This window comes from Kogia breviceps, chromosome 10 (assembly GCF_026419965.1).
Source record: "Kogia breviceps isolate mKogBre1 chromosome 10, mKogBre1 haplotype 1, whole genome shotgun sequence".
NCBI lineage: Eukaryota > Metazoa > Chordata > Mammalia > Artiodactyla > Physeteridae > Kogia > Kogia breviceps.
Window position 1 is genome coordinate 7,326,258 of NC_081319.1, and position 19,977 is coordinate 7,346,234.

A 19,977-nucleotide genomic window follows, 5' to 3' on the forward strand; every position below is an offset into this window, starting at 1 on the left:
CTCAGTTCCTTTCTTAGCCCTGAGAATCTCTCAGAGAGGGGTGGTCAGGACTGGGAGAAGAATCCATCCCTAAGGGGAAAGGGTTAAGCGGGGATGGTGCTCCTGTGGGCGGGCTCCGCCATCGGCAGCGCCGGGCTCTGTTAGCCAAGTCTGAGCATCTCGGAGGATGCGGCGCGACGAGCGGCTTCAGGGACGCGCGCAAGGTGAACGCGGGGGCTGCCAGCTCGGCGCCCAGGTGAGGAGCTGGACTAGGGCGGGGGTGATGGCGGGGCCCAGGCAGGGAGCATGGCCTGCAGCCCCCCTCTCGGGTGCGAGCGGCAGGGCCTGCACCGGCGTGCACCCCCCCACCCAGGACACTGCGGGAAGGCGCGGAGCCAGGGGAAAGGAGATGGAGGAAAAGGAGAGGTAACCCGAGATGGACCAGCTCCTGGAGGCTGCCCCGTGGCGGCCCTTGCACTGCCCCCAGGCCGGCTCCCTGAGGGAGGGAGAACCCCCCCCCAACCCCCGCCAAGAAAAAAATCTCTTCAGCAGCAGGAAACCAGGACTGTGCAGCCCCCTCCTCATCCGGGGGTGACTACATCTCTTGGATGGAGGGTGGTGAGCAGATGGTAGATGCTTATCACTGAAGGCCCAACTCTGCTGTCTCCTCCTCTGCAAAGCTTTTCGGACCCCCTGTGTAAAATGAGCCAATGCGGGTTTCACAGCCCCTAGTATGGCCATTTGCAGCCTGTGTGACCTTGGGCGAGTTGCTCAACCTCTCTGAACCTTGCTTTCTTCCCCTATGAAATGGGTATACCCACACCAGCTTGTTTGGGGAGGGGTGGATAAAATCGAGGACAAGCAGCTAAGCTTAGCACAGGAGCCTAAGTGGGTAAGAGCTCAACACAGAAGTACTATTATTAACCAGTGCCTGTGTTAGTGGCCTTCCAGTCCTTCGCCCTCAGTTCACCACCACTCCCCACACTGGAACTGAGGCTTCTCTTTGGGTCCCCAGCACCTAGCCTGGGCCAGGAGCAGAGCATGAGCTCAGTGAATGTTTGAGAAACGAACTAACGAGGCAGATTGGGGCATGGGTTTAAGGGGTCTTTGATTCCCCCTAAAATTACCCACAAGCTTTGGTGAACCTGGACACTTCCCTGGGGAGAGCACCTGGAGTTTTCTTGGGCTTCTCAAGGTGTCTGTGAGCCACCAAGGATCTTTGAGCACAACTGTTTCCCAGAGAGGAAGGGAACAGGGCCTCTGCCCCTAAACACACCCGGGCACTGGCTCTCACAGCCGCTGGCCCCCTCTCCTGGTCCCCCTCTCCTGGCTGTGGGGTCCCGTCTTGCCCCCCGGCTCCATTAGGGACTCTCAGGAAGGGGCACCATAACACCTGGGCCAGGCATATGCAGTGGCTGGAGACAAGAAATAAAAGACGCAGACGCAGCCCTTGAGAAGCCCCAGGAGGGTGGGGGAGATAAGAGATTATTATACTATGTGACCGGTGTGACAGGAAGGGGTGGATGGAGTGTCAGGGAAAGAAATACTCGAGCTGAAACAAGCCACCATCACATCCTACCTGGATTTCTGCACTGGCCTCTCTCCCCCTTTTAAAACACTTCTCAGATCTCATGACTCCCATGCTTAACATCTCCATTGGCTTCCTGGGACACTTAGAATAAAATGCAGGTGCCTTTTCGTGGCTTTTGAAAAAGCCCCACCTTCCTGATCTCATCCCCCTCTGCTCCTTTCTCCTGCATCTGCTGTGCTCCTCATTCCTGCGGAAGGGCCTCTGCACTTTCTGTTCCCTCCTCCAGATGCTTTTTCTGGATATCATCAAATGGCCGACTCCGTCTTCTCATTCAGCATTTAGCATAAATATCACCTGAGTGGCCTTTCTAGCACTCCTGTGTAAAGTAGCCCCCCCCTCCTTCTATCTCTTAACCCTGTTTTATGTTTTCCATAGCTCACCTTATTTAAAATTACTCATTGTCTGTCTTTTACCTAGAACACCAGCTCCATGAGGGCAGGTATCTTGTCAATCTTGTTCACTGCTTTATCCCCAAGGTTTGGCACATAGTATGTCCTCCAATTATCTGTTGACATAGTTAAGGGGGCTGGTGGGAAAGAAAGCTTTCTGGACGAAAGGAAAAGTAAAAGGGCTCTAATGCTTATTAAGCTCCAATTATGGGCCTGGCCCATCCTGTGTTTTGTTATGTCTTATAACAGCCCCTTTGAGTTAGGTACTATTATTATACCCATTTTACGGATGGGAAAACCATGATGCAGAGGGGAAAAGTAACTCACCCAGGACATGCTGAAACTGGGATTGAAACCCAGGTCCCTCCTCAAAGGCACGGGGCGTATTTCTCTCCCTCTCCACCTCTCTGATATTTGACCTGGGCCTTCAAGAATAGGATTTAAAAAAAAAAAAAAAAAAAGAATAGAATTTCAGCAAGTGAAGGAGAAGGGAGAGGGCATTCCAGCCTGAGGGAAGAGCAGGAGCAAAGGCATGGGGCGGCAGGCAGTTCCGTGGGTGTTGAGGGATAGGTGAGCATCCTGGTGTGGCCTTGGAAGGCCAGGAGAGGAGCTTATATTCTCTCCTGAGGGCGATGGGGAGCCATTGAAGGTTCTGAATTAGGGCAAGGGGCATGACCAGAGGTGCAGTTTTAAAAGGTCACTCTGGGCAGCATGAAGAGGTTGAAGAGGAAGAGGCGGGTAGAGGAGGAGGATTCTTCCTTTCTTTCCCACCAGCCTCCTTGGGGCAGCCATGGGAGACCCATCTCATGCCATCTCCCTCTCCTGTTTCTAGGCTCATCCCGTGAAGACTGGAAGCTGAGGGCTCCAGGCCCAGGCATCAGAGCGGACCATGCCTCCCAGCCCCTGGGGCTGTGTGTATGGCCTCCTGCTGCTGTTGCTGCTGCTGTCCCTGGGGGCTGGCTCTGCCCTGGGCCGGGACCTCCCCAGGCCACTTGAGGACTTGGAACCACACTTGATCCCAGGAGCCCACCCCAAGGGCCCTGTTGGCACAGAGCCCCAGGCCTTTGACTTCTTCTGGGAGAAGCCCAGAGACGAGAGCCCCTGGAACTCCAATGTCCCCCAGGTCCCTGCTGAGGAGGTGCCTGAGAGGCCCACAGACTCCCTTGGCCCAGCCCTGCCTGGACCTAAAGCAGCCCATGGGGTGCAGAGAGAAGGACTCCCAGTAACTGATGACCTCCAGGTGGCTCGAGGGCCAATTTTTCAGGGCTGGACAGGACCTCCTGAGTCACAGGAGTCGATGGAGCAAGAAGCACCTGCCCCCTATCCAGTGGGCACCCCCCATCTCACTTTCATCCCCACAACTCCCAGACTCCAACTCGGGCTAGCCACGGTTCCTCCCACCCCAGGGCAGCCTGGAAGCCAAGTGGGACAGCGACTACCTAGAGATGAGGGTCTTGTGGCCAAAGCCAAGATCGGGGTCTCAGAGACATCCCCCTGGGACCACAGGGGCCCTCCCCACACTCTTGCACCACACCCAGGCACCATCAGGAGGCCAGGGCTAAAAGAACAGGGTGGGAGTGAGAAGGACTTCCAGGAGGCAGCTCAAGGCCCCCTCTTCACTCAGCAGGATCCAGCAGCCCCTGATGTTGGCGCAGTGTCACCAGCTGAGGCGGCATCCTCTCAGGAGCCGGGGTCCCAGCCAGACCTGGCGTTGGCCAGAAGCCTTCCTCCTGCTGAGGAGCTGCCCATGGAGCTCCCCAAGAAGGCTGGAGGTGGGGAGACCTGGGAAGTCAGTATTCCAAGTCCCTCACCCAAACAGACTGACCTCCCTGATGTTAGGGGCTCATCAGGACCCCAGCCCTCAGGTCCCCCAGCCTCAGAGACTCCTAATGGGCAGCCCAAGCCAGGTGGGTATCAAAGTGAGGGTGCTGAGCAGGGCTGGGACGGGCACTGTTCCAGGGCAGCTGGATGCCCCAGTTTCTGTGTGACCTCTGGTCCCTCTGGGTCCTGCTTTCCTCATTCTGGCAAATGAGGGTGATTGTGCCTCCCTCCTGGGGGATTAGATTTGGGGGAACGCTGGAGGGTCAGGCAAAGCAATGACTGCTTTTGTTATTTCAGAGATAGCAGCAATGAATGGAGCAGACCCCATCTCCCCCCAGCGGGTGAGAGGAGCAGTGGAGGCCCCAGGTACCCCCAAGTCCCTCATCCCTGGCCCTTCGGACCCTGGCCCAACTACAAACGGAACAGAGAGCCCTGTGGGAGCCCTGCAGCCAGGTGAGGGCATGGCTCAGGGGGTGGGGAGATCGGGTACTCTAATACCTAAGAACTTGCGTGAGGTATACATGCGAGGGGTGGGGAGTGAAAGGGGACAAACACCTCCTTAAAGGAAATGGCCAACAACTTCAAACAACTTAGGATAATAAACTACCACTCGCTGGGTACTCTGGGAGAAGTCATTTGCACTTTGGGGGCTAGAAAATTCTTAAATATAAATTCTTAAGTATACATAGGTATATTCAGTGCAGTGATTCTCCAACTCCCACAGTTCACCAAAGGAGCTTTTAAAAACTTCCAGTGCCCAGGCCCCAGCACAAAGAGTTCTGACTGAGTTGTTCTCCAGGTGATTCTAATATGCAGTCCCCGTTGAGAGCTGATGGAATGTTAATAAAAATGATAGGTCACATCCATTTAACACTTATTGGGTGTTGGGGACTGTGGTAAACATTTAATACTCACCACAACCCAGTGAGGAGGGGTGCTGTTACCATCCCCATTCTACAGATGTGCTTAGAAAAGTTAAGTAACTTGCTCACCGCACCGGAGGATGATGGAAAATCAAAAGTACTTTTCAAAGGGCTATTTTAATATTGTTATTGTTGCAGATGAAGGCGAGGAGTGGCCGGGGCGCCCCCAAAGCCATCCCCCAGCTCCCCCTGTCCAGGCCCCGTCGACGTCACGCCGGGGCCTCATTCGGGTCACCACGCAGCGTGCCCTGGGCCAGCCACCCCCTCCGGAGCCCTCCGCCAGCTCCGTGGCATCAGTCCCAGCCTCCAGCCCCCCGGCCAACGCCACCTCACCCCCGCTGCGCTGGGGTCCCCTGCGGCGGGTGCTGAGCTTTTCCTGGGAGCTGCACGTCTACGGGGTCGGGGTGCTCTTCCTGCTGCCTGCGTTGTTGGCACTGGCCTCGCTGGCAGCCGCCCCTGCGGGGCCCCGGTTGGCACTGGTGGCGGCGGTGCTGGTGCTGGTGGCGTCGGGGCTGCGGTCTGCCTACATGCTCACCGATCCCTATGGCTCGCAGGCACGACTGGGTTTACGCGCCGGCCTGGTGCTCTACAATCTGCCCTTTCCCTTGCTACTCACCGCGCTGGCGGCCCTGACCCTGCTCGGCCTGGGCGCGGGGCTGCCACAGCAGCTGCAGAACCCGCTCCTCCTGGGAGCGCTGGCGGTGGCGCACGGCTTGGGGTTGCTCGCCACAGACCTGCTGTCGGCGAGGCCTGCTCTCAACCTCCTGGCTCAGGGCTTATCGTGCGCCTGGGGCGCGTCCGTGGCTCTGGGCACGCTCTGCCTGTGCCGTCGCCGCCTGCTGGACGGGCCGAGGGGCTGGGATACCAGCCCGGGCCCGAGGCTGCTAGCCGTGGCGGGCGCGCTGGGGCTGCTGGCCAGTGGCTTGCAGCTGGCGGCCGCGCTCTGGCTGTACCCGGGCCCCGGCCGGGTGGGCCACTTCTCGTGGGCCTGGTGGGGCGTCCACTTCTGGCTGCGCCTGCTGGAGCTGACGTGGGCGCTCACCCTGGCGCTGGCCGCTCTGGCCGCCGCGCGGCCCAGGCCGCCCACAGAGCACGCCTGCTGGGCTAAGCTGCTGCGCCTGGCGTGCCCTACGCCCTCCGGCAAGAGCGAGGTGCCCGAGAGGCCCAACAACTGCTACGCGGGGCCCAGCAGCGTCGGCGCAGGTACCCTGGACATTAGCAAGAGCCTCATCCGCAACCCGGCGGAGGGTGGGCCTCCAGCCACGCCCAGTTCAGGCGCCTGGGGTTCGGCTGCGTCGCTGGGCCGCGGTCCCCTGGGTGGCCCGGGACTGTCCCGCAGCAGCATGGGGCCGGCGCCATCGATGAGCGAGCTGGACCTGCGGCCGCCATCACCCATCAACCTGAGCCGCAGCATCGACGCCGCGCTCTTCCGAGAGCACTTGGTGAGAGACAGCATCTTCCGGCGCTGCGGCCTCCGTGGCCTGGCCTCCCCGCCGCCCGGGGGCGCGCTGCGGCCGCGCCGGGGCAGCCACCCCGACGCCGAGCTAGACGGCGCAGGTTCTTCGCTCCTCCGCGGCCGCAGCCGGTCGCTCAGCGACGTGCGCGTGCGCGGCCCGGTCCCACCACATGTAGTGGACGAGCCTGACGGGGCGGCTTCCGGCAGCTCCGTGGACAGCTTCTCACGGGGCTCGCTCAAGATCAGCTGGAACCCCTGGCGCCACGGGCTGTCGTCGATGGACAGTCTGCCCCTGGAGGAGCTGCCCAGCACGGTGCAGCTACTGTCTGCCCCAGCTCCTGCCCCGGGTCCCGCGCGGCCCGGGGAGCCCCCAAATGGGATCCAGCCTCGCTGCAAGCCCGGGGACTCCCGCAGCGCCTCCAGTGACACCATCGAGCTCTGAGGGGGTCCAGAAACTCAGGACCAGGGCCCCGCCCTCGATGGCCGTACGGCGGCATGACCTTCTGGGATGCTGAGCATTTGAAAAACATTCCGGGAGTATTCCTGGGCCCCAACTGATTGCAGCCTCCGGAGACAGCCGGACACGAACCCACACCCACCCCCAGACTTTTGTTTTTTAAAATATCTCTATTTTTCAGCGGGTATTTTGCACAGAGGCCATGACTTATGCGGAATACAGGGTGGACATGCACGTATTTGGGAATGGGGAACAGGGTCCAGGTGCCCTAACATCCCATCCAGACTCTCCAGTGTGAAGATGAGGCTCGACTGTCCAGACTGTCCTCTTTGTGCCAAAGAAATAAACCCTTAGGACTTGGCTCAAGCCTCCCTCCGGCCATGCCAGGATCCTGTTTAGAGGAGATGCCCACCCCCAGTGATTCCAAGTCCTGTGTTTACTGCGGAGGGGAGGACTTCCAAAGGAAAGGGCCCTCAACCCTTGGAGGCTTTAGAAATAATGGCTATCAATATTTCATGGAACATCTATCTGCTGTACACTGTCTTCAGCTTTTCACATCCATCACCTTAATCCTCACATTAAGCCTGAATGCCCATTTTATAGATGAGAAGAGTGAAGTTCAGAGATGAAAGTCATTTGTCAGGGTCCTTTGGCAAATGATAGCTGGTACTGAACTGAGAAAGTTCCACTCCTAAGCCTGGTTCCTCCATCTCCCTTCTCTTAACAGTACTTCAGGGCCGACCATCTCCTTTGTCCTCCTTCTACTGCTCCTCCATCAGGATAACCCTCAGTTTCCCAGGGTTTTAGGAAACTTCCCCGAGGGTGGAGGGGCTCTCAGTAGCTTAGGCCAACCCATGGTGGGTGGGGGCAGGTAGTAAGACAAGCTTCTCCATTTTCCAAGACCTTTCTTTATTTCCTGAGATGAATAAATAAATCAGTGGCTGAGGGGCAAGGGGGTGAGGACAGAACAGGAGCTGACAGCATGCAGCTGGCAGGAGGGGGTTGTGAAGGGACACTCCCCCATCATCTTGGGCAGGGGCCAAAGCTCACTAGCAGCCAAAACGAGGATACACTTCTTAAAAAAATTCACAACACTGTGAAGCCTGACCAGTGCCCCTAGGCCAAGATCTCATGGCACCCACCTATAGGGCTACTTTTTCACCCAAGGGCCTCACCTGCCCAGGCCCAGGTGTCTGGGCTGCTCCATAAGGTGGGTAGAGGGTGCTTACCGCACTCTCAAAAATAAAGCAAGTGCCTCAAGTGTCCAGGTGGGAGAGTCCCGACCTTGGGGGCAGCCTGGGCAGGAGGAGATGCTGCAGCGGTGGCAGCGATTATCTGCCCTTGATGAAGCCCTCCAGCACACGGTCACTGCGCTCTGACAACCAGTAGCCGGTCATGGCTGCCACAGCCCCAATGAAGATGGCGGTGAAGACCAAGTCACCCTTGGCGGCCAGCGTGGCCAGTGCACAGATGATGACACCGAAGAACATCTGCTGCAGCACCACCAGCTCGTCCTCTGTCATCTCTGAGAAGAAGCCTGCTGACTCTGGGCAAGAGAAGCGCCCGTCACTCATCCCCTGTTCCTGGAGCCTCCCACACCCCTGATCATCGCTGCCGCAAGCCTGCCTGGCACGCCAGCATACGGTATCATTTGCTGCTGAGAACAACTCCAAGACAGGCATTTATTATCCCTGTCTTACTAGATGGGAAACTGAGGCGCAGAGAGGTGAAGAGGTTTGCCCAAGGCCACGCGGGAGAGTTGGGTCAGAGCATGTGTACTAACCCTGCTCCAGAGCCAGAGCGCCTGGATGTAACACCCAGCTCTGCCACCTGCTTGCCATGGGGCCCTGGACAAGTTTTTTCATCTCTCTGCGTCCCTGCTTCCACTATGCAAGATGGGGATGAGAATAATAGCTACAGCACTAGATTTGTTTTAGGGGTGAAATAAGTTAATACATGCAATATGCCTGGAACAGCGTGTGACACACAGGAGCTGTGGAAGTGGTGACTATCATCATCACTGTGATTGTCCTTTGTCTCATCACCCCCACGGCCTACAACAGCCCTCAGGCGGGGCAAGGGCAGATGAAGAAAGAGGCTCGGGGGGGGGCACAGAATGATCTGACGCCAAGTCCGATTTCCTTTGTACCCTGGGAGGTGTGAGGCCACCAAAAGCCACCCTGGGGGTCGGAGGTGGGGTTCGGGTCCCAGTGCAGCCTCATGAGGGCTGGGTGGCAGTGCAGGTGGGCCAGGGCCTGCAGCTGCCTGAAGGAGGGGTTTGCCTGCCCTCCCCCTGGATGAGGACCTCCCCTCCCCAGGTTTCCGGGGCCGAGCTGGGGCTCACCTGGGATCTGCTCCTTCACACAGATGCCCTCAATCTGTTTGTAGCCCTCAGCACAGACACAGCAGTAACTGCCCTCGGTGTTCTCGCATTGCTCGTTCTCTCCTGGACACACTGCGGTCTCACACTCGTCCACGTCTTGACGGAGGCCAAGGAGAGGTCAGAGCCCTAACCGCCAGGGTCCCACAGGCAGCACCCCTGACTCCGGTCTCACTCACATCCTGACACCCGCTCTGTGCCGACCCAGGCAACATTCCACCCCTCCTTCCCATGCCCCATCCACATTTCGGCCCCTGTCAATTTGTGGTGGACGAGGAGCTTCCAGATGGCAGGACACTCACCGAGACACTTGGAGCCCACCTGCTGGTAGCCAGGGCTACACTTCTTACAGCGGCCAGGCCCTGCCCCCATGCAGCCCAGGCAGGCCTTGGCACAGTCTGGAGAAAGGAGAGGACAGACAAGGGTGCGAGCTGCCCGTAGGCCTGGGGGAAGTCCTGCTCCAGAAGAGGCCTAGGCCCTGGGGGCGGGGGTGGGGCGGGGGTGGTGCCGTCACCTGGGAACGCGGCAATTTTGGGGGAAAGGTGTGGAGCAGTTCCTCCTACCCGCCCCACACCCCTCCGCCGCAGGAGCGGACACTCACCTCGGCACTCATAGGAGCCCTCCGTGTTCACGCAGAACTGGTCGGCTCCACAGCTGGCTCGCTCTGTGCCACACTCATCAATGTCTGCAAAGAGGCCGGCAGGGTGGGGATTTCAATCCCTATTTCACTAACAGGGGAGCTGAGGCCACGGTTGTTGGGAATGGACTTGCCCAGACTTCAACAATGGCTGAGACTGCAGGCTGTCCACCAACACAGATGCAGAGGTGCAGCTGGACTCGGGGCTGTCCAGCTAGAGACTGTGTTTTTCAGTCTGCCTTGCAGCTAAGAGTGGCCTTGTGATTCAGTTCTGGCCAACATGTTGTAAACAGAAGTGATGTGCCCCACTTTTCACTTGGCCTTAATACAACAGACTTGGATCCTCCGTGCACGTTCTTCTCTTTTGCACTTCCTGAATACCAGGTCATGATACATAGAGGTGCCTGTGATCCAGCCTCAACACCCAAGGGGATGACTGTCCAGTAAGACAGAATGACTCTAGGTCTTTAATGACTATGACAAGCCGAGCTTTTCTGCCAGTCTGGACCACTGGCTTCCAGACTGTGATATGAGATGAAAATAAACCTCTAAATTCATTAAGCCACAGTCTTCGGGGATCTTTCTGTTACAGCAGCTTAGCCTTTACCCTCATCTCAAACACAGGTTTCCTGACCCCAAGTTCAGTATGCTCATTCCCCGGGTTAACCCTTCTTCAATTTTTGAGAGTTGACCCAACTGACACCTCCTCCAAGAAGGCTTCCCTGATTCCCCACTACCACTGAATTGGAAGAGAGACATTTCTCACTATACAACGATCAGTCTATACTGTAAGCACCTGGTTACTTTTCTGCCTTCGCAACCAGGTTGATATCTCTATGAAGATGAGGACTGGACTGGTCTAGCCCAGAGATGTGTGTTGATGGGGGACCAAGCCCAAGACCTTGCCCGCCCCTCCAGACCTAGGGCAGGGTCCCACTCACCTACACACTTGAGGTGATGCAGGGCCCAGCCCTTCTTGCACTGTAAACAATTTGATTCCTCAGGTCCTGAGCAACGGGCACAGGGGCCAAAACAAGCTGGGTGGAATGGGGGAAGTATGAGGGTGGGCAGGCAGGTGCCCCCCACGCCCCTGCCCAAAGCCACGCCTCTTGGCTACCTACCCGAACATACCAGATGGCTGGCATTGCGCTCCGCCTCAAAATAGCCGAGGCCACACTGGCCACAGGCCTCACCCCCATAGCCGGCTTGGCAGTCACAGTGCCCGCTGCCCCCTCGAGTTCCTTCCCCTTCACACTGCCCGTAGCCACCGCAGGGCCGCTCCGCACCCCCAGGGCAGGCTGTGGGCAGACACCAAACCGGGTGGGATCATAAATACAACCTTGTACGTAGAAAATATTTTCCCCGTATTAGTAAGCATTCTTGGAGAGGAAACAATTTTAATGACATCATAATATTTTGTCATGCAACTGTATGAAATTTACTTAACCAATACCTCATTGTGGAACAGTTAGGTTATTTACAAATCTTTTCTTTTAGAAACACTGAATTGACCATCTTTATTGCTAACTCTTTATATCTGCAGCTTTGAGAGAGATTTTTCTAAAAGAGGCTGGTAGTTAAGTTCAGCTCCTGTCTCAGGACTGTGTGTAGAAAAAGGTGGTGACAACAGGGCCTTCAGCAGCACCTGCCCGTCCCTAGGAAGGTCACCTTAGTCCAGACATGGGAAATGCCTGGTAAGGGGGGGGCATTTCTTAAATACATGACAGAAACCACGGCCGCATCTGACTCAGTCTAACCCCATATCCTTTTTCAGAGCCGTTCCCCATGGATTTGTTCATCTCACCAGCCCTGTGAGGCAGGCGAGAACAGAGGTCCAGAGAAGTGATATGAGCAGCCTGAGCTCACAAAGCCAGCCAGGGGCCGAGCCAGGACTGGATCCCTGGCCCCAGCAGTCCCCTTCCATCCCCCAAGAGGAACTTGAAAAACTCACGAAGGCAGGAGGGCCCGAAGGTTCCTGAGGGGCAGCAGAGCTTCAGGGAATCTGAGCAGAGCCACTGGAAGAGGTCTGGGGCTTCCTGCTGCCTGAGGCGGAGGGATGGTGAGGGGGCTGAGACAGTGTCAGAGGTGCTGCCATCTCCCGCAACCTCCCACAGGATCTGTGATACAGCCCATCTTGGGCGTAAGATGCATAAGGCTGCCCTTTCCCCGTCCAACAGAGGGGCAGTCTGCAGCTCAGAGTGAGAGCTTGGGCCCCCCAGCAAGTCCTCAGCACACCTGGGTTTGGAGGAAGGAGCTGAATGAGGTCACAGCCCCTAGCTCGCCACCCTCTGCTTTACCAGCCAGCCCTGCCTGAGCCCCTCCCAGGAAGGCCCCCGCTACTCACTTGTGAAACCACCAGCTCTCCACCAGCTCCTCACTCAGCTCCAGCAGGCGGTGGCACTCGAAGTCTGACTTGCTGCACACGCCCTCGAGCACCTCTACCAGGCGGGTCTCACTGACCAGACAAGGATGGGTGGTAGGAACACACTCCAGCCCACCCACCACCCTCGTTACAATCTCCCCCCTCCCCACCTCATGCCAGATAATGTCAAAGGCCAGAGGCCACAATGGAAAGGGTATTGGTTTGGGGAGACCTGGGTTCCAATCTAGTGGTGTGACCTTGGGCAAGTAACTTAACCTCTCCTGAACGTGTTTTCTCATCTGTAAAATGGGGACAATGGCTCTCCTGTAGGTTGGCTGGAAGATAGCTCAGTCCCTGCATCTGTACAACAGAATATAATACCCTTGCTGGGTAGATGTGGTTAAAAATGTATCATATAACAAGTGTTAGCAAGGATGTGGAGAAACTGGAACCCTCCTACATTGCAGGTGGGAATTAAAAACAGTGCAGCCACTGTACAAAACAGTTTGGCAGTTCCTCCATAAATCAAACATGGAATCACCACATGACTCAGTAATTCCACTCCTTCATACATACCCAAGAAAATGCAAAACAGGTGTTCAAACTTGTACACAAATGTTTATACCAATACTATACACAGTAGCCAAATGGTAGAAACAACCCAAATGTCCATCAACTGATAAACGGACAAACAAATGTGATCTATTCATACAATGGAATATTACTAAGCCTTAAAAAGGAATGAAGTACTGATACTTGTTACAAGACGGACGAACCTTGAAAACATTATGCTAAGTGAAAGAAGCCAGACATAAAAGGCCATATTGGGCTTCCCTGGTGGCACAGTGGTTGAGAGTCCGCCTGCCGATGCAGGGGACATGGGTTCGTGCCCCGGTCCGGGAGGATCCCACATGCCGCGGAGCGGCTGGGCCTGTGAGCCATGGCCGCTGAGCCTGCGCGTCCGGAGCCTGTGCTCCGCAACGGGAGAGGCCACAACAATAAGATGCCCCGCGTACCGCAAAAAAAAAAAAAAAAAAAAAAAGGCCCTATTGTATGATTCCAACAGAATCAGCAAATCCATAGAGATGGAAAACAGATTAGTGGTTGCTAAGGGCTGGGAGGAGGGAGAATGAAGAGTGACTGCTCAATAGGGATGGAGTTTCTTTTGGGAGGGATAAAATCAGTCTGGAACTAGATAACGGCAATAGTTGCAAAACCTGAATATACTAAATGTCTCTAATGGTAAATTTTACGTTATTGCATTCTACCACAATAAAAAATTTTTTAAAAATACATTTACACAAAAAATGTATTATATTATATATTTAAAGGGTCTGGCACAGTGCCTGGCATATAGGAGGTGATTTAAAACAAAACAAAATAACAGTAACCATTATAGAGCTAGAAGTGTCCTTAGGGTTATTTTAGTCAATCCCCTCATTCCCAAATGAGGCAACTAAGCCCCACTGAGGGAAAGGAAAATGACCAGTGTTACGTAATAACAAAACTTTTATTTCTAGTACATATCATAGTTTGATCCTTACCACAATCCTATGAAATAGGATTGGCATTAATACTCTCGTTTTACAGATAAGGAAATTGAGGATCAGAGAGGTGACCCTAAGGTACAAAGGGTCAGAAATGACAACCTGGTCTAATTCCAGTTTGACTTTGAAAAGCTAGAGGGCCTAGGACTCAGGCCTCTCCTCTCAATAAAATCTCATCTTGTCCCCTGGCTTTATACACTGACGATACGCTGATAACTGTCAAATTCATGTTTCCAGCCCTACTTCTACCCGGAACTCCTGACTCCTAAATCTAACTCTACTTGACTGCTTAACAGACACCTCAGCCCAACATGTTCAATGAGAACGTCTGATTCCAGGCCCCCCCAGACCCGTCTCTCCCATCTCTGAAGACAGTCCCGCAATTCACCCAGTTGCTCAGGCCCAAAACGTAGTGAGCACCTTTCATTGTACTTTTTCTCTCACACCCCATAATGATTCCACCATCGTGTCCTATCAGTCTATCTGCAAAATGTACCCAGAATCTGACCCCTCCTCACCAGGTCCACCACTACTGTCACGCCTAGACTGTGCGCTAGCCTCCCAACTGGTCTTCCTGCTCCTCCACCTTGGCCCCCTATAGTCTGTTAGTGTAAGCGACCTTTTATAGGTATAACTAATACCACATCACTTTCCTGCTCCAAACCTTCCAATGACTTCCCGCTGCACTCAGAACGAAATCTGAATGTCTTTCTGTGGCCTTCAAGGCTCTCTGCCTTCACCTTCCACCACTCTCCCTTCTGCTCACTCCAAATCCAGCCACTTCTCAAATACACCAAGCTCAGTCCCGCTCTGTCCAAAACCCTTCCCCGACTGTCGCACGGTTTGCTTCTGCACCTCAGGTCTCTGTTCGAATGTCATACCTTGAATGCCATGCCTCCCACCATTCTGCTTTACTGTTCTTCACCTGATAAGACATTATTTACTTACTTATTCACTGTTTCATCTACTAGAATAGAAGCTCCTTGAAGAAAGAATTCTGCTTGGCTTGTTTAGCACTGTCCTATAGATATTCAGTGACATTTGTTGAATAAGCACTCCCCAAGTGTCTCTAGGCTTCCACCAGCAGAGCACAGATTGGGATGTTAGATATACAAATCCACCCCTCCAGCCTCTTCCTTACCTGTCCTTGTATTTGGACAACTTCTCTTCCTCCCAGGCAGTGTTTCCACCTCCAAAGTTATCCCGGATGGTTCTCTCCAGGCCCTGGAAATGGAGAAAACTAGTAATACCTAAGTACAGTGTCTGGCACATTCTAGCACTTATATTTCACTGACCAGGAAACTGAGGCACACAGAGGCACCTACCCAAGGCCATACAACCAGTTAAGTAACCAAACTGGGACACTTGAGTCTATGCATACTTGTATGCCAGAGCTCCCGGCTCTCAACCCCTGTGCTATAGTAGCTAGCCCCCTCCTCTTATACTGCTGGTGCACCCACCTTGTTGAAACTGTCGACCAGTCCCCTGCAGGTGTGACATGGATGGGGCTCAGTGGGGGAAGAAGACTTGAGAGGCGGAGAAAGCTGGACCCAGACCGGGCCTGGGAGACCAAGGAAGAGGCTCAGGCCCCAGAGAAGAGCTGGGGCTAGGCCCCTCGGGGCCCGTGGGGCCATCTTTTCACAGGCTGGGGACCTGTAGACAGAGGACATGGGGAGGGTTCGCTGGAGGAGCCATGTGGGAAAGAAAAGCGTGGGTTCTGAGGTGCCGCGGGTCTGGGAGCCCAGACCTCTGTTATAAGGAAAGAAGGTCTAGACTGGGGTAAGGCAGACGGAGGGGAGAGAATTGGGGAAAGGAGCCTATTCTGCAATTCCTGGACGGGAACAAGTAATACTCGTCACCGCGGGGGGAGGTGGCCTGGATCCTCGGCAAGGGGGTAGGAGTCAGCCCATTGTTTCAGGGTCGGGATATGGTTCTTAGGGGCTGGATCAGCGGAATTAGGGAGAATGGATCAGATTCCTAAATATTGCGGGAGAAGACGTCGGATGGACGGTCTTGGGGGGAAGAGTTCGGTACCCAGGTCTGGGGAAAGGGGGGAGGAGCCCGGCTCCGGATATGAAGAGAAGGGATCAGGTTCGGGGTCTGCAGACTGCAAACGCACGGCCTCCGAGCGGGCAAGGAAGGATCCAGACCCACGTAGGCCGCGGGGGAGGAAGAGACAACCCACCCAGCCCGTGGACGCCACAGGCTCAGTCTCCTCAGCGCCGCCGCTGCCGCCGGCTGCGTAAGACGTGCGCCCTCCGCCGGCTCTGCAGTCCAGGGGGCGGAGCCCGCGCCACAGCCAATGGTAGCGGGCCATGTACCATTGCGTCACCCCACGCCAGCCAACCAGAGCCGTCGCCGTCCTGCACCTGTCCGGGTGTTAAAGGGGCGCGGGGATACCAGATACGGGGACAGTTTGGTCCAGCGGCTGGGTCAGTGAGACACGCGTGGGAGACACGGGTAGAAAAATAGCGTCTGCCTTTATTCAAGTCCTGTCCTCTGCCTCAGGCCCCATCCCGCATCCCGTCCCCGGGTCCCGGAAGCAGCTGTCCAGGGCGGGCTGCAGGGCCCGGGATACCTGCTCCGCTCTCTCCGCGAGCCGCCAGGGGTGGGGGGCTGCGGGCCCCTGCAGGGTCCCCAGGAAGTCGGGCAGCTGTGAGGGCAGTGAAAAGACCGGCACGCTGCGGAACAGGGCGGGCACGGCGTCCGGGGACAGCAGTCTGTCGAAGTAGGCCCCGACGTAGCGGCCAGGCGCCCGACCTTGCAAGAAGTCTGGCAGCAAGCAGCTGAGCGAGGCGGCGAAGGCGTCGTGCGGGCCGTGAGCCCCGGGCGCCGACGTCGCGTCCTGCAGCCATTCGCGGCACAGCGCCACGGCCCCGGGCGAGAAGAGCAGGATCACCACGCCGCCCTCCTGCAGGGTCTGGCGCCGCTGCGCATGGAACCAGGCCAGGGGCCCCTGCGCACTCAGTTCGCGGCGGCTCCACAGGTCCACGGCCACGCGCAGCGGCAGCTGGAACAGCGCCGAAGCCAGGGCACCCACTAGGCGCTCGAAGCCAGCGTCGTCGGCGGAGTAGAGGAGCAGAGCCGCGCGGCTCCCGGCGGCCGCTGTGGGAAAGAACAGAGCAGGAGCGGAGACGTGAGCTGGCCCGAGGCCCGGCCCTCTGGGGGCCGCCCCCCACCCGGAGCTGGCTCACACTCACCCCCCGCGCGGACGTCCTCCTTCAAGAGCCTCAGCCACCCTGTGAGGGGAGAGGAGCGGAGGCAGCTGGTGAGCCCAGCCGCCGCCTTCTCCTGGCCAGCTCCCAGGTCCACTGAGTCCTGCCCCTGGGAATGGGGAGCCGGGAAGCGCTCTCACCTTTCACGTGGTTCTTTTTGAGGAGGAGGAGAAGAAAAAGCACAGCGGCCAAGAGTAAGCAGGCCAGCCAGACCAGGGCCCAGCGCCGGTGGATGTCTAGGAGACCCAGGGGAGAAGACAGGCTTGTTAGAGACCCCCACTTCACGAAGGAGAAAAACGAGGCTCAGAGAAATGAAGAGATTTGCCCGAAGTCCACAGCTCACAGGATCAGTGTATAAACATAGATCCATTTAGTTGGGTGACCTTGGATAAGTGACTTCCCCTTCTCCCTCAGTTCACCTCTGTAAAATTGGGATAACAATAGTATCTACTTCACAGGATTGCTGTGAGGACTATATGCATTAATACACATAAAGTACTGAACGGAGTGCTGGGCACAGTAAGTGCTCAAATGTCAGCTAAGATTATTGACCCCCTAAAGGACTTCCCTGGTGGTCCAGTGGCTAGGGCACCGTGATCCCAATGCAGGGGGCCTGGTTTGGATCCCTGGTCAGGAAACTAGATCCCACATGCCCAACTAAGAGTTCACATCCTGCAGCTAAAGATCCCGCATGCCTCAGTGAAGATCCCACATGCCACAACTAAGATCCAGCACAGCCAAACACATAAATAAATAAATGTTTTTTTAAAAAAGATTATTGCTCCCTAAGCCTAGGGTTACTGGACCCTTGACCTCACTCTCTTGGATGACTGCAACAGCCTTCTAACTGGTATTCCTGACTCTTTTTTGCCTCTAATTCATTACAACATGGCAGCCCCAGAGATCTTTTTTTTTTAAATGTATTTATTTATTTTTGGCTGCGTTGGGCCTTTGTTGCTGCATGTGGAGAGAATGCGGCGAGCAGGGGGCTACTCTTCGTTGTGGTGCGCGGGCTTCTCGTTGCAATGGCTTCTCTTGTTGCGGAGCATGGGCTCTATGTGCACGGGCTTCAGTAGTTGTGCAGGCTCAGTAGTTTTGGTGCACGGGCTTAGTTGCTCCGTGGCATGTGGTATCTTCCCGGACCAGGGCTCGAACCCGTGTCCCCTGCATTGGCTGGCGCATTCTTAACCACTGTGCCACCAGGGAAGTCCCGCACCTTTTGAAAATACAAATTTTGGGGCTTCCCTGGTGGTACAGTGGTTAAGAATGCGCCAGCCAATGCAGGGGACACGGGTTCGAGCCCTGGTCCGGGAAGATCCCACATGCCACGGAGCAACTAAGCCCGTGCGCCACAAGTACTGAGCCTGTGCTCTAGAGCCCACAAGCCACAACTACTGAGCCTGCATGCCACAACTACTGAAGCCCTCGGTCCTAGAGCCCGTGCTCTGCAACAAGAGAAGCCACCGCAATGAGAAGTCCACACACCTCAATGAAGAGTAGCCCCTGCTTGCTACAACTGAGAAAGCCCGCACGCAGCAGCAACAAAGACCCAATGCAGCCAAAAATAAATAAATAAAAATAGATAAATTTATTTTAAAAATACAAATTTGATTATAGCCTTTTGGGAAGCTCCTGCTACTCTTAACATAAAATCCAAATTGCTTACATCGGCTCCCAAGGCCCTACATGGCCCTTGCATCCTAATCTCATGACAGAGGCCTATCTCTCAAGACCCTCCAGCCACATTGGCTACCTTGGAGTTCCTCAGAAAAGCACCCCAGAGTCTTCACAAAAATGCATCTCTTCCCCCTTCATCTAGCTCAGCCTTCAGAGTTCACCTCCAACCTTTTCCCTGAACTAGGTCAGGTCCCCATTATATGCATTCAGGGCTTTGGACACTTTTATAGTGAATGCTTCAATAGTCCACACTTCCTAAATGATTGTTTAGCTAATGTCTTTCTAGCTTCTATGGCTGGCATGGGGACAGGGAATGTGTCTCTTTGGTGATGCTGGGATCCCTGCAAGCGCCCCTTGTGGTGTTTGAATTAATGAAGGAATGACCCTCTGATTGAAAGTCTAAGGCCATTGTGTATGCTCCCCCCAGGAATGGTCCCTGTCAAGATTCCAGCTCCTGGTACAGAGAAGAAGGGCAGTTCCTGTAATACTCACACTTTTCCATGGGGCAGGCCCATAGTGCTCCCAGGTCATCGTCCCACAGCTGTAAGACATACACAAAACCAAATCCAGAGCCCCCAGCTTGGTGTTCAACACCCATCAAGTCTGGTCCCAAACTTCCAGCCTCAGCTATGCATATTTCACACACATACACAGCAGCCACAAGCTGCTCTGCCTTTGCTTATGCTGTGTCTATTTCCTGGACTGTACCCTCCTACTGGTGCCAGATTGGGCCCACACGAAAAGACCCTTCCTTGAAGCTCTCCCTGGAACCCAAAGCTCAGCACATTGGTTATTAGCTGTCTTAACCCAATGGTTATCTCTTTGCTGGTCTCTCCAGCCATGAACAACTTGGGGATAGGAACTATGCTTCTTCGACTCTTAGCTTTCCTGGGGCTGGACACAAAGTAAGCACACACAGATGGTGGGTGGATGCTAGAGGGACAACGAGGAGGCCCCTGCCCCTGAAGAGTGACAGTTTTCCTGCTAGGCACAGGAAGAGGTAGAAGAAGTTGAAGACAGGGTTTGAGGCCTGCTGCCTTTGGGCATTGGGGAGGGCCCTCCTGCCACCTACTCACCTGAAGACACTGGCCTGACTGCACATCTTGTAGTAACGGCCCTCCAAGACGAGCTGCCCTCTGCCAAGCCAAGGGATGGGTGCTGTCACCTAGAGGCACCACACCTAGGAGGCCACCAGGCTACAGCTGGGCAGAATAGTAGGGGGGAGGGTCTGGGAGACTTTTGAGAGCCCACTGAGAACAAGGCCCAGGTCTGAGTTACCCCTACATTCCCAGAGACCAGCACAGGGCCTGGCACAAAGGAGGGGAAATTGAATAGTGAAAATCTGAGGCCAGGTTTGAAGTGGAGTTGGAAAGGGACATGAAGGAGGGTCCCCCATCCCTCACCGTGGATGCCCTGCTAAGCAGTGGAGTGCAGCCACTGGGTTCCAAGGCGCAGAGTGATCTGTTGTCCTGGGGGCCTCGTGTCTCCACCAGCAGCATGTCGTCCTTGAGGGGCCCCAGGGAGTCTGGAAAGGGTGAGAGCC

General features: G+C 55.6%; 3 protein-coding genes across 13 annotated transcripts in view; 1 reads left to right on the forward strand and 2 right to left on the reverse strand.

The window, feature by feature from the left end:
* Nucleotides 1–8,589, forward strand: PRRT3 (proline rich transmembrane protein 3). 3 transcript variants are annotated; one of them, XM_059077646.2, is made up of 4 exons: nucleotides 1–235; nucleotides 2,792–3,866; nucleotides 4,078–4,233; nucleotides 4,842–8,589. In XM_059077646.2, exons 2-4 carry the CDS (start codon nucleotides 2,849–2,851, stop codon nucleotides 6,599–6,601), a joined length of 2,934 nt encoding a protein of 977 aa, XP_058933629.1. In that variant the 5' UTR covers nucleotides 1–235; nucleotides 2,792–2,848; the 3' UTR covers nucleotides 6,602–8,589. The 3 variants fall into 3 exon arrangements, with proteins under 3 accessions (XP_058933629.1, XP_066899570.1, XP_066899571.1); XM_067043469.1 differs by having other exon boundaries at nucleotides 2,792–3,731; XM_067043470.1 differs by lacking the exon at nucleotides 1–235 and having other exon boundaries at nucleotides 3,009–3,097.
* On the reverse strand, nucleotides 7,502–16,462 carry CRELD1 (cysteine rich with EGF like domains 1). 6 transcript variants are annotated; one of them, XM_067043484.1, is made up of 11 exons: nucleotides 15,728–16,462; nucleotides 15,003–15,195; nucleotides 14,684–14,766; nucleotides 11,978–12,088; nucleotides 11,585–11,676; nucleotides 10,755–10,931; nucleotides 10,575–10,670; nucleotides 9,598–9,681; nucleotides 9,299–9,394; nucleotides 8,961–9,095; nucleotides 7,502–8,162 (listed from the first exon to the last, which is right to left on the reverse strand). In XM_067043484.1, exons 2-11 carry the CDS (start codon nucleotides 15,174–15,176, stop codon nucleotides 7,948–7,950), a joined length of 1,263 nt encoding a protein of 420 aa, XP_066899585.1. In that variant the 5' UTR covers nucleotides 15,177–15,195; nucleotides 15,728–16,462; the 3' UTR covers nucleotides 7,502–7,947. The 6 variants fall into 6 exon arrangements, with proteins under 6 accessions (XP_066899585.1, XP_066899587.1, XP_066899590.1 ...); XM_067043486.1 differs by having other exon boundaries at nucleotides 7,502–8,238; nucleotides 15,728–15,831; XM_067043489.1 differs by having other exon boundaries at nucleotides 11,585–11,868; nucleotides 15,728–15,788.
* Nucleotides 16,004–19,977, reverse strand: part of IL17RC (interleukin 17 receptor C) — a 13,148-nt gene continuing 9,174 nt past the window's right edge. For 2 of the 4 annotated variants that reach the window (XM_067043473.1, XM_059077660.2), the window contains 6 exons: nucleotides 19,838–19,959; nucleotides 19,511–19,570; nucleotides 18,927–18,975; nucleotides 16,898–16,993; nucleotides 16,743–16,781; nucleotides 16,004–16,647 (listed from right to left, as the gene is read on the reverse strand). In XM_067043473.1, coding sequence (XP_066899574.1) covers nucleotides 16,028–16,647; nucleotides 16,743–16,781; nucleotides 16,898–16,993; nucleotides 18,927–18,975; nucleotides 19,511–19,570; nucleotides 19,838–19,959 — 986 coding nt within the window. In that variant the 3' untranslated portion in view covers nucleotides 16,004–16,027. The remainder of the gene's footprint in view (nucleotides 16,648–16,742; nucleotides 16,782–16,897; nucleotides 16,994–18,926; nucleotides 18,976–19,510; nucleotides 19,571–19,837; nucleotides 19,960–19,977) is intronic. The other 2 variants (XM_059077659.2, XM_059077662.2) reach the window with 1 other exon arrangement.